Below are 14015 nucleotides of genomic sequence, written 5' to 3'. Positions count from 1 at the left end.
TTCCGCCTTGTTACCCATGGCTCTCACCTTGTGCAGGGCAGGGCCCATGACAGGTACCAGGAACCCATTATGGATATAATCAACCAGCTGTTTCTGCACCAGAGGGTGAGCCACCTATAGGGGTACAAGAAAGAGGAAGGAGGATTGTGAAGAGGACCACTGTCTGGAAGGGAGAAGAATGGCACAGTACAAGCAGGCACCCTACACCCAAGATGACAGAATAGCAGAACTTCAGGACTGTACCACCTCCTACCCCATCTCCCCCAATATCCAAGGGCGAGACCTCCAGGGAACCTTAGTCTCACCTGAATGACTGCATTGCAGAACTCTAGAGAGCTCATGAAGAGCGCAAGGGCTGGCACTCCCAGCCAGTCCTCCCGTCGCAGGCAGTGCCAGTCATCCCCTGGAACTTCAATCTTACGGGGCAGTGAGGAATACAGGGCACTCAGCCCTGTGGCCAGCACCTGGGAGTCATCCCCAAGGATAGGTTACCAAAGGCTCAGACAACATAAAAAAGGTGAAACAGGAAAGCTATTGACCCAGAGTTTTGATTGGAGTAGGAGGAGGAGGAGCTATTACCACAGCAAGTATTTAGTTACCCAATATGCCAAGCATTACCTGGGAACACTGGCCCATGAAGAGCCTTAGTACCTGCCCTACCCACGTAAGCCCACTCCAACTCTAGGCATGCTTTTAAACCCAGGAGGCTACTTCCTAAACAGAGAGGCCTAGTACACAGGCCCTCCACATTTCCTGTCCAGTGTCCACACACCATACCCTACCCCCCATCCCAGGAGGTGCTGACCGGGCAGAAGTAAGAGTGATCTGCGATGTAGCGGCCCACAGTGGGGCTCCCAGCTGACAGAGCCATAAGCAGGAGCAGGGCGTCACGAGCTTGCTGGCCCAGAGTACCCTCTCGATGGACGAAGGGAACAAGGCGAGAAAAGAGGAGGAGACGGGGGGCAGCTCCAGGCTCAGGAGGTGGCTGCAGGAAGAATTCAAGCAATGAAGGCTCCCGGGCCAGACACACACACAGCTGGCTGAGAAGTAGCACCAGGCCTTCATCCAGTGCTGGGCTACTGGGCACAGGACGGCCACAGGCATCCAGCAAGGTCAGCAGAGCCTCACGAACTGGACCATGCCGCAACAGTGGTTGGCGAGCTTCGCTCACCAGCATCTCAAATAGTTTCAGTTGCTCAGTACGCCGTTCCTCAACCCCATCTCCAAGCTCATCCCATTGAAGCTGCCATGCCAACACACGGGTTAGCAGATCCTCGTGTAGAGCAAACTCCAGAAGGGGCCCAGGGGCAGCGGGGGCTGAAGGGACTGCACGATCCTCTGCTAGCAGTGTCAACATCTGATAAGTATGGTTGCGCACAGCACTGAGATCATCTGCACCCCCAGGAGCTGCTCGAGGTCCTTGCCGCTCCAGGATTCGCACCACCTGGAAACACAGGACAGAAGATAGAAGGAATTTAAGATGATAAGGTGACTAAATGGAACGTTGAGAGAACACAGAAGGTTAAAAGGACTCGGGAAGCCACCAGACTAGGCCCTTTGCCATATAGTCTCCTACCTGGGACCAGTGATTCTTGAAGACCATGAGGCAGGTCTCAGGGTCGGCCATGACAGGGGTCTGCAGACTGGCCCCTTGAGGTACACGGTGCCCAGGGACCCGGGAGGCCAGTCTGCTCAGCCAGTTCATCCTCTCCATGAGGCAGGCTGGGCAGGGCCAGCGGCCAGAGGACCACACTCTGAGAACTTGCCAGCTGGAGGCTTTTTCCACTTATGTTTCTAGTCTGCTTCATCTGGTCTGTAGGAGCCAGTAGCTGGCCATGGAGCCAGAAGATATGCCAGGCTGGAGTGGCAGACCTAGAGGTTACTGACCAGTCCAGACTTGCAAATCTAATTCAAAAAGAAAGAAGAGATCAACAGAAGTTTGCCTCAATCCACTCCCCAGCAGGAAGAATTCAGAACCGCCACTCCACTGAAAATCCTACATGCATATGCACACAGTCAGCATCTTAAACTTAACATGGCTAAAACACAACTCATTTCTACCACCAAACCTACCATTTCTACCACCAAATCTATTACTCCTCCAGCCTTCTCCAACTCAATAAATATCAACATTCACCTACATGTTCAGGCCAAAAACCAGGATATCATCCTCATTTCTTCTTTTCCTTACTTCCAATTTCCAGTTCATCACCAAAATCTATCATCTATACCCTCAAAACATGTCGTACTATTCCAATAGCTTCCAATCTGGTCTCCATGCTCCCAGCCTTGCCCCCTCTGAGAGTCTATCCTCCACACATCAACCAGAGTGGTAGTTTTAAAACCCAAATTACATTACATCTCTCCTCTGCTGAATACCCTTCAATGATTTCCTATCACACTAGTAATAATCCAAATCCCTTACCTTGGTCTATATAATCTAATCTGTATAACCTCCTACCATCCTCCTCATTTATACTTTACTCACAGACCTTTGTGAATACTTCCAGTTCCCTATGCCTAGAATGCTCTTCTCCTGATCTTCACGTTGCTCACATCACTCAGTGCTTTTCAAATGCCATCTCCTCAGAGAGGCCTTACCCAACAATTCTAAATAGCACGTCTTCCCACCTTCACTCTCTAGCTTCCTAATTCTACTTTCTTCTTAGCAGTTTTCACTTCTTGAAATTATTTGTCTATCTTCCCCACTAGAATGTAAGTTCATTGAGGGCAGGGTTTGTCTGTTTAATTTACTGTTGTATCTGCAGTACCTAGAGCAGTGCCCAAGGACTCAATAAATATTTGTTGAATACATGAATGGTTAAGTGAATGAATGAATGAATGAATGAATGAACAAATGAATAATGAAGAAACACAGTCTTGATATGACTCCAGCCCTCCGGGACTGCTGAGGAAAAAATTTTGTTCTGCCTATCACAGGTCCCTCCCTAGAAGCCCATCCAGTAGGAAATGGGCAAATAAACCCTTAACTGCCTGAATATTCTGAAGAGGTGGAAATCCAGGGCCAACCACAAGAGCAGAACGATTTTCATTCTAGGGATACACTCCCAAATACACACATAGACCCCACTCCTGTCAGATACACCCAACACTCATTCCCGGGAACTTGACATGACACCCTCTCAGAGAAAGGGAAAAGTACCAAAATAGTTGTTGGCTCACAGTTCCTTCTCCATCACACACACCACCCCCTCAGCAGTATTGTCTCTCGAGAATGCAAAAACTTCAGAGGAAAGGTGTGGTTCAGTTGTCCTTCCTTTTTATACTCAACAAGGGCGAAAGAAACCCAGAGACCTGGCAACAGCCCCACACTTTGCCATTGGGTTATATTAACCACCATTCCCTTTCACCCAGATACTCTCACCATTACCAGCTCACAACTAAAGAAATGTAGCAACTATGCTTAAGGAAATCTATAGCAGCGGTCTCCAACCTTTTTTGGACCAGGGACGAATACTCCTATGAAAATCTAATGCCTGATTATCTGAGATAGAGCTGAGGTGGTGATGCTAGCACTGGGGGGCGGCTGCAAATACAAATGAAGCCTCGCCCACGCACCTGGACCGCTCACCTGCCACTCACCTCCTGCTGTGTGGCCCAGTTCCTAACAGGCCATGGACCAGTACAGTTCTACAGCCCAGGGAGTTGAGGACCCCTGCTCTACAAAACAGGGGCAGTCTTATAAAGGGTGGAGCCAGTCCTAAATAGAAGACATGGCTCACTCATTAACTCAATGTACATCCATACTGATAAAGTACTGGGCACTGTGCTATGTAAGCACTAGAAATGTGAAGATGGATAAACAGCTAGGGGGAGCAAAAACAATAACACCAATAAATATTATAAACAGAAGTATTTACAAAAGTGTCATGGAGGCATGAAAGGAAAGCAACTAGTTCTGCCTGGGAGACTATAAGAGAATTTCAGGAAGGAGGTAATATCTGGGAGACTATGAGAGAATTTCAGGAAGGAGGTAAAGATTTAACGACTTAAATCTTTAACAATGATGTACTGGTCACAGAGAGCAAAGGGAAAGGCTTTCTTCATATTAAAAACAGTATGTACAAATATACGGTACTATGAAAGAACATAACAAATTTGAAGAAAACTTGCGAGTTTCTGGTGGCTTACAGACTATTTAGAGGAGAGAGATACAATACTGAGTTGAAGGGTAAATATGGGTGAAGGTTATAAATATCACTGAATATCATGCTAAGGAGTTTGGGTTTTATCTTACTGACACTCTGGAGCTAAACAAGGTTTTCAAACAAGGAAATGACAAGATCAAACTTGCCTTTAAAAATACGTCAGATGGAAGTATAAGGTGGAACAGAGACATACATGGCAGTGGACAATTATAAGAACCTGTTTCAATGGTCTATTTTAAAGGAGGGGAAAAAAGGATGTCATGACCTAATGTGCTAAGAAGAGGATTTGAAAAGATAAATCTGAGATTCACCTTTATCTTAGCATGTCCCATGTGATACTGAAATTATTTACACCTGTTAATATCTCTGCCATTAATAACCTCCTTGACAAAAGTGACCGTATCATTCATTCCTCTTTGAAATTCAGTGGCAACATAGTGCCTGGCATTCGAAAATACTTGTAGAACTGAATGATGAATTAAAAATAATTGTAACAGCTAACATATACTGAGCACTTACTATACGCCAGGCTCTATTCTAAGCCATACATGTAGTAGCTCATTTAACCCTCATAAAAACCCTAGAGGTACTATAATCTCCATTTTACACATGAGGAAATCAAAGCTTAGAAAGGTTAAATTGTCAATGTTAGGCAGCTAGTAAGTACAAGGCTGAGATGAAAAAGCAGATAACCTGCCTCTGGATTTAACTTAATCATGAAATATAAACAACAAGACCTGATAAATGAATGGAGGATAACAGAAGATAATATGAAATATAGGAGATTCAGTAAAAGATAATGCCATTAACAGACTAGGAACATATAACAAAGGGAATTGTGTTTTAGAAAAGAGAATTAGTACATGTTAAGTTCTGAGATACCTATAGGATATCCATGTTGTCCAGAAAGCAAGTAAAATTATTATAATTGAGGTTAAGAGTGAAATCAAGACTAGAGATATAAGTCCAGGAGTCACCAGCTTATAAGTGATAGACGAAGCTATGGAAGTAGACGGAATCATTCAAAGAGATCAGCAGATCATGAAAGGAGCTGAGGGTGACATCCTGGGATTTAGGAAAGCAAAGAAGGAGAAGTCTTTAAAGAAAACTGTGAAGTTAGGCAGAGACGGAAGGAGAAATCCAAGAAATTGTGGTAATCTAGAAATCAAGGGGAAAAAAAGTGTCCAGTAACTGGAGGTTGCCCATAGTATATACTCTACAGAGAGATTAAGTAGAATGAATATTGAAAATAGTCAGTTTTAGCATTCAAGTTTTAGATAAACTTAGGAAAGTAACTGGTTAAAGAATGACTAGGAGCCAAAGATGAGTAAGATGGAATTTCAGGAAATTCATTAATATACGGAAGGAGGAAATAAGACAATGGTTTAAAGAAACTGAGAGAGGTAACAGAGAGTCAAGACACAGAGTTTTATTGTTTGGTATTGTTTTGTTTCAGGATGGGGAGCCTCAAGGGTGTTTGTCAAGTCAAGGGAAAAAATCTGAAGAAAGTAATATATTATGGGTAAATAAGATATGGATAACTGACAGAAAAATAACGTATACCACATTCACTAAGAAAGTAGGACAATAAAAAGTAAAAGATGGGTGGCACTTCACGTAAATCCAAAATCTGAAAGAGGGAAGCTAATATCCACCACTACCACCCCCATCCAACCTTCCCTCCCTCACTGACCCAAGAGAGTAGGGGTAGGGGGAAAAGAGAAGTGGTGAGAAAGTGATACAGCCACAGAATGGAGAATGAGTCCACAGAATGGATTCAGTCATCCGGTCATTCATACATGGTTTCCTTCAAACCATCTAACACAGTCATGCAGACAATTAGCTATCAGCAGCAGGGATGCACTGGAAAAGGTACTTACCCGTCTGCCCAAATACTTACAGTCCCAGGTAGACATGGGCTGGAAAAGGCAAAGCCAACAGCTGAGAGTCCTGGTAAAGTCTCCTGTTACTAGCCCTCTCATCGTTATTAACCCTGGGATACTGCATCATCCCTTGTTGGATTCCTTAAACTCTGTCTATATCTCTGTCAGTATTACACCTTTATTAAATTTTTCCCAAGCCTAATTTGTGCCATCTGCTACCTGCAGAGACCCTGACTGACACAAGAGAATTATTGTTTAGAGTACGTTTTCTCAATCACATCACATTTGAAGACAGAAAACAAATAGAGGTCCTAAGGCCAAGCAAGAGAAACACAAAGAAGTGAGATAAAACATGACTTCTGGAGTCCCTCAAACAGAGACTCGAATCTCAGTCCATAATTTTCCATATGTGTGACCTTAAATAAATCATTTCACACATTGGAGCCTCAGTTTTCTGATTTATAAATTTCTCATGAAATAAGTATTGTTACTATTTTAAAAATTAAATAAGATTACCTATGTAACACTCCAGGCATAAAATAGGAGCTCTGTAAATGACATTTACCTTTTTCCCACTTCCCTCTCCTGATCCTGTTTGACCAAGGTGCCCTATGACTGAGAAGATCTAATCTGCTCTAACATGTTCATCCTCACTTCACACTCATACCCCAGTGAGCTCCAATCTCAGCAAAGTAAGGCCTTAACACATCCAAAACTAAACTGTCTCCAGCTTCTAGACCTCAATTCCAAAGATTAACAAGCCTACCTTGCAAAATACCTGGAATGCGCACTTCTATTACAGCTTGACTAACAAAGAACACTACTCACAGACCCAAGGGGGACTGGCCTCCAGTACCTTTCTTCATCCCCACCCCATCTCTTTTCAAAGACCTGAAGGACAAAAAGGCATGCTGGAATCAGTGTCTCAGAACCCAAAAGACAGCACTTAATCTGGGCCCTGCTCATACACTGCAGAAACATAAGAGAAGACCATAGCTTGGTGTCCCTTATCACCTAGTTAGCCTCCCTCACTCCCTGTTAACCCTGCAAAGTTCAGAACAAGGCAAAGAATATTATGGAATCACCACCCTATTACTGTGCACCTTCCTTTCATAGCAAAGTCTGGAAAAATGTAGACCCCTTCTCAGATTTCCCTTCACACTAAGCCATGGGGAAAAAGAAGATGAATGATCTTTCAGATCCACAAGTAGCTAAGGTCAGATGTTCACCTTAGGGCCCAAAATACAGCCTTGCAGGCACACTCAGCAAGGGTGTTCACCACCCTCAGAACAGCAGCACAGGTCAGGAAGTGGCTCAGTCATTTATGAACCTTTGCCCTGGGAGAGGCAAAAAGAAGGAGGAAGCTGGGGGCAGAGATACACCTGCAACACCTACAGCAGACAGGGAGGAACCAGAATGACCTTCCAAGAACAGATCAAAAAAGTCCTAAGGTTTCTCTTTCTACAATGGCTCTTCCTAGGCAAAATGATTGATACTGATGTAAGAGGCATGGATGAACTGCTACCCTAAATACTGAAAGCAGAAAGATCAGATTAAAACCTCATAGAAATGTGAAAAATGGGGGGGAGGGAGGAGGGATGGGACTACCTCAAAGGAGCCTACCAACCTAGAGCTCAACTTACACATCTCCTCCCTTCTTGTCTATCCCTCAGCCTATATGTATTAGACAAATGGGATATCAGTATATGGTCTCCACTCACTCCCTCACCTCTCCCCAGTACCACCTCTGCTTCTTACAGGGACTCCTTCTATCTGACTCCAGCAGAGCCCTTGTAACTTACAACATGAACCCCAATCATACTTTACAACAATGAATCCCCATGGCACACACAGCTATTTCTATCCCTATTGGGTAAGGGTGACAAAGATGTCAAAGAGGAGGTGACACTGAACTAGATCTTAAAGATGAAGAAAGTTCACTGGGCAGAGAAGAAAAGGCATTCTGAATAAAGGAAGCAGCTATTACAAAGATTTCCAGGCTCAAAAATAGTAACAAGTTTGTTAGAGAACTGTGAACAATTGATTCAAGCTAGAACACAGAGTAGGGAGTGGCAGGAAATGAAGCTGGAGAGATGAGTTGAGGCCAAATGATGCCATATTAAAGAATTTGGATGCTGTCCTACAGAATACAAGAGCCAAAGTTTTTAAGCAGAGGAATTCCATGATCAGATTTGTATTTTTAGAAAGATCATTCCAGGGACAGACTAGAAGAGAGTAAGTTTGAAGGCAGGAGATTGTTGGGGGCAAGGGGGAACATTCAGATGAGAGATGAGGAGCAAATAAACTAAAGCTTTTAACAGTGAAGATGTAGCAGTGCAAGTGAAAAGAAGACAACAGAGAAGAAAATGTATTAAGATTTTAGTGACTGATTAAATGCGAGGGGTGAATGGGGCAGAAAGAATGGAAGATGACACTGAAGTCCTTGCCTGGATTGAGATGTGGCATAGGATGCAAAAGCAGGCTTTCAGAGCAAAGACAATGAGATCAGTTTTGGACATGTTAATTTTGCAATACCTGTGGAGATATATATTAGATCACCAAACATTCATAACTGGAACATAGAAAGAGATTGAAACTAGATATAAGAAGTAATCACCTCATTATATTTTCATATTGCACACTGTCTCTCTAAATTGAAATTATCTTTTCATGTGTCTATCTCTCCCAATCAGATTGAGAATTCCTTGAGACCTTGGAAGGCCATGTCTTATTTATCTCATAAAATGTGAGCATCACAAGGACAGACTATATACCAAAGAATTATATGCTAAATGAATGAATGAGTTAATACATGAATGAATTTGTTCTCTCAGTTCTTGGTAGAGTGCCTGGCACACAGCAGATATGGAATAAATGGTTACACACAGCAGTCCAAACATGTTTCTATCTCTACATCATCATCCTCATCTGTGTTTCATCTTCTCAGATCTAACACTGACTTATATGTCTTAAGTCAAAATCCATTATACTTAATGCACTACTATTTCAACGAGGAGTTCAGTATAGCAAACAACAAGCTTACCAAACCCAGTACTTTCTCCAGAATAACCAAGAATTTGGACAGTCCTGAAGAACCTTCTGACATGGGACTAGTCTCATTCTATCACTATCACGATGTGATCCAAGTATTATGTGTCTATACTTGTTCCTGTGTCATTTCCATAATACTAAACAGAATCCTCATCTCTCAACCCATCTTTAATCTTTTAGAAATATAACAATTACAAATCATAAAAAATGTTTTTTGCCAGTATAGTGTCCTCCGTGTCATCACGACCCCTCCTACACATCACGTACCTTTTAGTCCCCATCACCTTCACTCTCTATTACAAACTTTTTTCCTCCAAGTCACTCGCTTTCAGGAGACCAAACTTTGGGTTCCGCTTTGCCACTTTATCACTATGTGACCTCTGGCTTCTGCACTTGATTCCTCATCTATAAAATAAGAATTCCTGTCTTGCCTACTTCACAAGAGATCTATGTAAATACAGTAAAACTTGAGATTGCTATGTAAAGCTTAATGCTGTTCAGATGTCAGAAGTTATATAGAATTACTGTAATAAATGCATGCTTCCTCAACATAATACAATAGCCGTATCATCATCATTCTAAATTTCTGGATTGCATGAGCCATTAGAAATATTTTTTTAATTAAAAAATGAGGTTTATCTTTTATTTTAACAAATAAGATCATTTGTTTAAACCCACCATCTACTGTCACCATTATTTCATCAGTGGGAGAGCACTTTAACACCAAAATAATAGAAATAATCATCTTAGAATAAATTTCTTTATGGAAAACTCAAGTTCCATATGTTGTCTTTCCCTCCTTCCACCTTAGATGAATGAAAACTTTATCATGGACTGGCAACATTCTAGGCCCAGTGTTTAGGAATCACTGCTCTAAACCCTGTTATGATACATATAGGTTCCACAAAGTTCTGACCATCTGGCAGGTTGCCAAGGGTTCCACCAGTGTGAAAACTTGTTTGGCCTCCAGAGAGAAGCAATGAAAACATACCATAAACAGAACAGTAGTTGGCTCTGACGCTGAGACTCTGGAACAGAATGGAAACTTGGGCTGCTCCTAATTCTCAGATACACGTCTGGATAGAAAAGGCCTAACTCTTCCCCTGAGGCTGGGGAAGGTGTCTAGGCTCTGTGGCAGACTGTCAGCAGAGAGGAAAATTTAATGGTGTGAAAGTAGCCATTATCACTGAGTGTCAGCCCAGCTTTCCAGAACTTTCAAAATTTTCATGTGCATGTGGGCTGGCAGGAAGATAGGAACCTGCAAAATGCTAATAAAGTGAACCCAATATCAAGTCGTGAAGGGAGGGATAAATTGCAGAGAGACAGTAAAAAACTTTTGGGGGTGGTAGGAATGTTTGGTATCTTGAAAGTGGTGATGATTTCACAGATGTAAACAAAGTCAAAACTCATTGAACATGTATATTTCAAGTAAAAGCAGTTTACATAAATTTACCTCAATAAAGTGGTGTTTTAGAAAAATTAACTGTAAGAAAATGAGAGCAAAGCCATCCTGTTTAGGAGCCTAACTATAGTAACTGTATGCAACAACCCATGTTACTTTCATGAAAGTAGAATCAACAACTGAACGTGGTTAGTCCAATACAACCATCAAAGCCCCACAGCTCAGCATAGGTGAAGAGCAGCAGGAAAGTGAGGCTACCCAGAAGCAGGTGGAGAGAAAACAAACATAGGCAGTCATGGCCAAAAACCTCCATGAGAGGAACTATCTTCAAGTTTGCCATCTCAAGGAGGAACGTGAGGGAACGAGGGTCCCAGTTATTACTCTGTTGAAGACTACGGCTCCAAAATTTCATTATCGTAGTTAACTATCGCCAAAGACGGTTTTTTTGTTGTTTTTTTTTTTTTTTTGGTCCTCCAAAATATGTAGAGCGCATGGGAACAGAAGAGCCAAGTGCACAACACTTTCACCCATGCTGTCCTTCTCAGTCTAGAACTACTGCTCTCACTAGGCAGGACAGTGCACTGAAAGAGGCTTCGGAACCAACATCCAAGTCTCGCAACCCTCAGTCCTTCCTTCCATGCCCTGCCCTCAACTCTCTCATCAACTGACCACCAGCCCGCACGTTCCTGCCTTCGCTTTTTCCTCTCCCCTCCCCGCACGGGCCTTACTCACTCACTCGGGTCCCGAGGCTGTCTCTCATCCCTGCCCACGGCAGCCTCAGCCCCTCAGTAAATCGTGCTCGCAAGTCCCTTCCACTTGGTCCCTTGGAAGCGCCGCAGCCACTCAAACAAGCCAGCTCATTACTTGTCCACTCACCCTGAAGCTCCCACCCTGCTCCCCTACCTGAGACACCCACACCCGGCCCCTCGCCACAAGCAGTCTCTCAACCTGTCCCCTCGCAACCCATACAGTCACCAAATCTGGGGCCGTCGTGGCTCAGTCCTTCATGCCCACACGTGTCTTTCGGGACCCTCCGGCCCATACTTACTGTTCACTCACGGAACCCCCACCCTGACCAGGCCCAACCGCCGCGGATCCGCTAGGTAAGCTCAGGCCGCCGCCATCGCTTTTCAGGCGCACTAGCCGCGCCCCGCCCCGCGCCCCACGCAACCCGCGCCCCCGCGCACCACACGTAACCGCCCAGCGACGCACGACTGGGCAGTGGCGTGCCAGCTCATTGGCTGGGCCCGGCCAAAATCAGAGCGTCCATGCCTGTTTCCTGGCAACGACCGAGCGCCGGGGAGGGGTTGCTGACAGCCTTCCGAGCGAGGAGTACCGCCTCTTCCCCAGGTCCCGCCCCTTCGAGGTGTAAAACCACGCCCCTCAGCAGTACTCTAGCGAGTCACTGGGGAAGACCTCTGGGGAGGTGGAGGCCCGCGGGGGCGGGCGGAGCCTGAAGAGGAAAGGTCGAACCAGAGGGCAGAAGGCGGGACCTATGGAGGGACGCGACTTTAAGAGCCGAGAAAGACCCCCCCCCAGGGCCGGGGCTTAAGAGAGAGATGGGGCTATTATAGACTAGTATGGAAGGGACCGAGCCACAGGCCCTGGGTGGTGCTTGGAATGAGAAAGTGGGCGTGGAATGGGCGAGGCTAGCACGAAAGGTGGATTTGAGGGGAGGAGTCAGTGAGTGGGCGGGGCCTTGAAAAGGAGGGGCCATAGAGAGATCTGACTGAGAACAAGACTAAGTCATTTTTGCTTCATCTGTGCTCACGGCTTGGATACTTGGACGACGACTGCTCCTCTGGACTCCTCAACACCTGCTGCCCTGTAATCCTTTGGACACTGTCTTATTCAGTCACTCAAGAACACAGAATAAGCACCTCCATGTCAGGTGGGATTCCAAATCAACTAGAACTGGCCTCTGCCTTCCAGGACTTCAGCCCTTTAACCATACAGTTGCAACATAGTATCATAAGTACCATGAAGGAACGACACTTAGCATGACTTGTGTGTGGAGAGGATGAGGAGGAAAAAAGGCTCAGGGGCTTGGGGAAGCCTTCCAGGAGGAGATGATGTCTGAGCAGTCTTGTGAAACAAGCAAGAGTAAGATAAACTAAGAAAGATACAGAAGTTTCAGATAAGGTCTGTAGTTTAGTTGAAAGTATTGTATCCATGTTAATTCCCTGGTTTTGATCATCGTACTCTGGTTATATAAGATGATAACTGGGGAACATGGGTAAGAAGTTTACAAGAACTTTTCATACTGTTTTCGTAACTTATCCAAAAGCCTAAAATTAGTTCAAAAGAAAAAGTATTTAAAAAGGAAAGGAAATGGAAGTTTCAGTCTAAATGATCAGCACATACCAAGGCAAGAAGAATGGACAACATGTAAGGGATGCTCTGGGAATTACAATTCGTACAGCTTGTCTTGAACCTAGGAAATATGCAGAGGAAACACTATAAGGTGAGGCTGAAGACACCGACAGAGATCAGGTACCAAAGAATAATGACTGAAAATGAGCAGAGTGGGACTCTTGATGTGAGCGCTGGTTACATGGGTGTGTTCACTTTGTGAACTTCATCAAATTATATTTAAGAAATGTGTACTTTTCTATATGTATGTATGTTTGTTCTGGTTATTATGCTGTGTAACAAACCATCACACTTAGTAGTATAAAATAATGCCCAGTTGATTAAGCTCAGATAGTCTGAGAATTCTAACAAAACACAGCAGGAATGGTGTATCTGTTCCATGATGTCTGGAGCCTCATCTAGGAAGCTCACACACATTGGGGTTACTTGAGGCTGGTGACTGGAATCACTTGGAGGCTTCTTTATTTACATGTCAGATACCTGGACAGGGACAGCTCAAAAGCTGGATCCATCTGGTGCTGTCAAACAGAGTACAGACATATGACTGCTCCTTATGGCTTGGACTTCTCACAACATGATGGCTAGTTTCCAAGAGGGGTCATCTTCAGAGGAAGCTTCCACACAACAAGCATGGCCTTTTGTGATCTAGACTCAGAAGTCACACACATCACTCCTGCTATACTCTTTTGGTTGAAACAGTCACGAAGAAGGAGTCTCAAAGAATTTGTGACTGTTCTTAAAAGCTGTCACGATATCATACAATAATAATGATGATAAATAATAAATACTGGTGCTTGCTGTTTTGGCTAAAAGGTCAAAGATAGGGATTATAATAGAAAGAGCAGTTGGGGGAGATAATGAGCTCATTTATAGACCCAATCGGCTGAAGCTCACTGTGGGCTAGCAGGGACAGCTAGTGAGCAGTTAGTGGCATAGATAGGTCTACAGCTCAGAGAGAGTTCTTGGAAGTCATCAAATGGGAAAGAAAATTCTGTGGGTGACCGAGACTGGCCAGAGAAAGTTAGAAGGATGGAAAGAGGGAAAGCCTAGCACAGAATCCTAGCAAACACCAACACAGAGGGATGGGCAGAGAAGCTTATAGGAGAGACTAAGAAAAAAAATAAACAGAAAACCAAG

At 44.1% G+C, this 14015-nt stretch overlaps 1 protein-coding gene across 5 annotated transcripts in view; it reads right to left on the bottom strand.

The window, feature by feature from the left end:
- Positions 1 to 11721, bottom strand: part of FAM160A2 (family with sequence similarity 160 member A2) — a 31675-nt gene extending 19954 nt beyond the window's left edge. For 3 of the 5 annotated variants that reach the window (XM_023526005.1, XM_023526004.1, XM_023526006.1), the window contains exons 1-5: positions 11554 to 11682; positions 1577 to 1905; positions 806 to 1444; positions 306 to 464; positions 28 to 114 (exon numbers count right to left, since the gene is read on the bottom strand). In XM_023526005.1, coding sequence (XP_023381773.1) covers positions 28 to 114; positions 306 to 464; positions 806 to 1444; positions 1577 to 1714 — 1023 coding nt within the window. In that variant the 5' untranslated portion in view covers positions 1715 to 1905; positions 11554 to 11682. Of the gene's footprint in view, positions 1 to 27; positions 115 to 305; positions 465 to 805; positions 1445 to 1576; positions 1906 to 11553 lie in introns of all 5 variants that reach the window. The other 2 variants (XM_011385191.2, XM_011385190.2) reach the window with 1 other exon arrangement.
- Positions 11722 to 14015: the final 2294 nt, after the last annotated feature.

The sequence above is a fragment of the Pteropus vampyrus genome, unplaced genomic scaffold (assembly GCF_000151845.1).
Source record: "Pteropus vampyrus isolate Shadow unplaced genomic scaffold, Pvam_2.0 Scaffold671, whole genome shotgun sequence".
NCBI lineage: Eukaryota > Metazoa > Chordata > Mammalia > Chiroptera > Pteropodidae > Pteropus > Pteropus vampyrus.
Note: the sequence above shows the minus strand (reverse complement) of the source record. Positions and strands in the feature narration are given on the sequence as shown.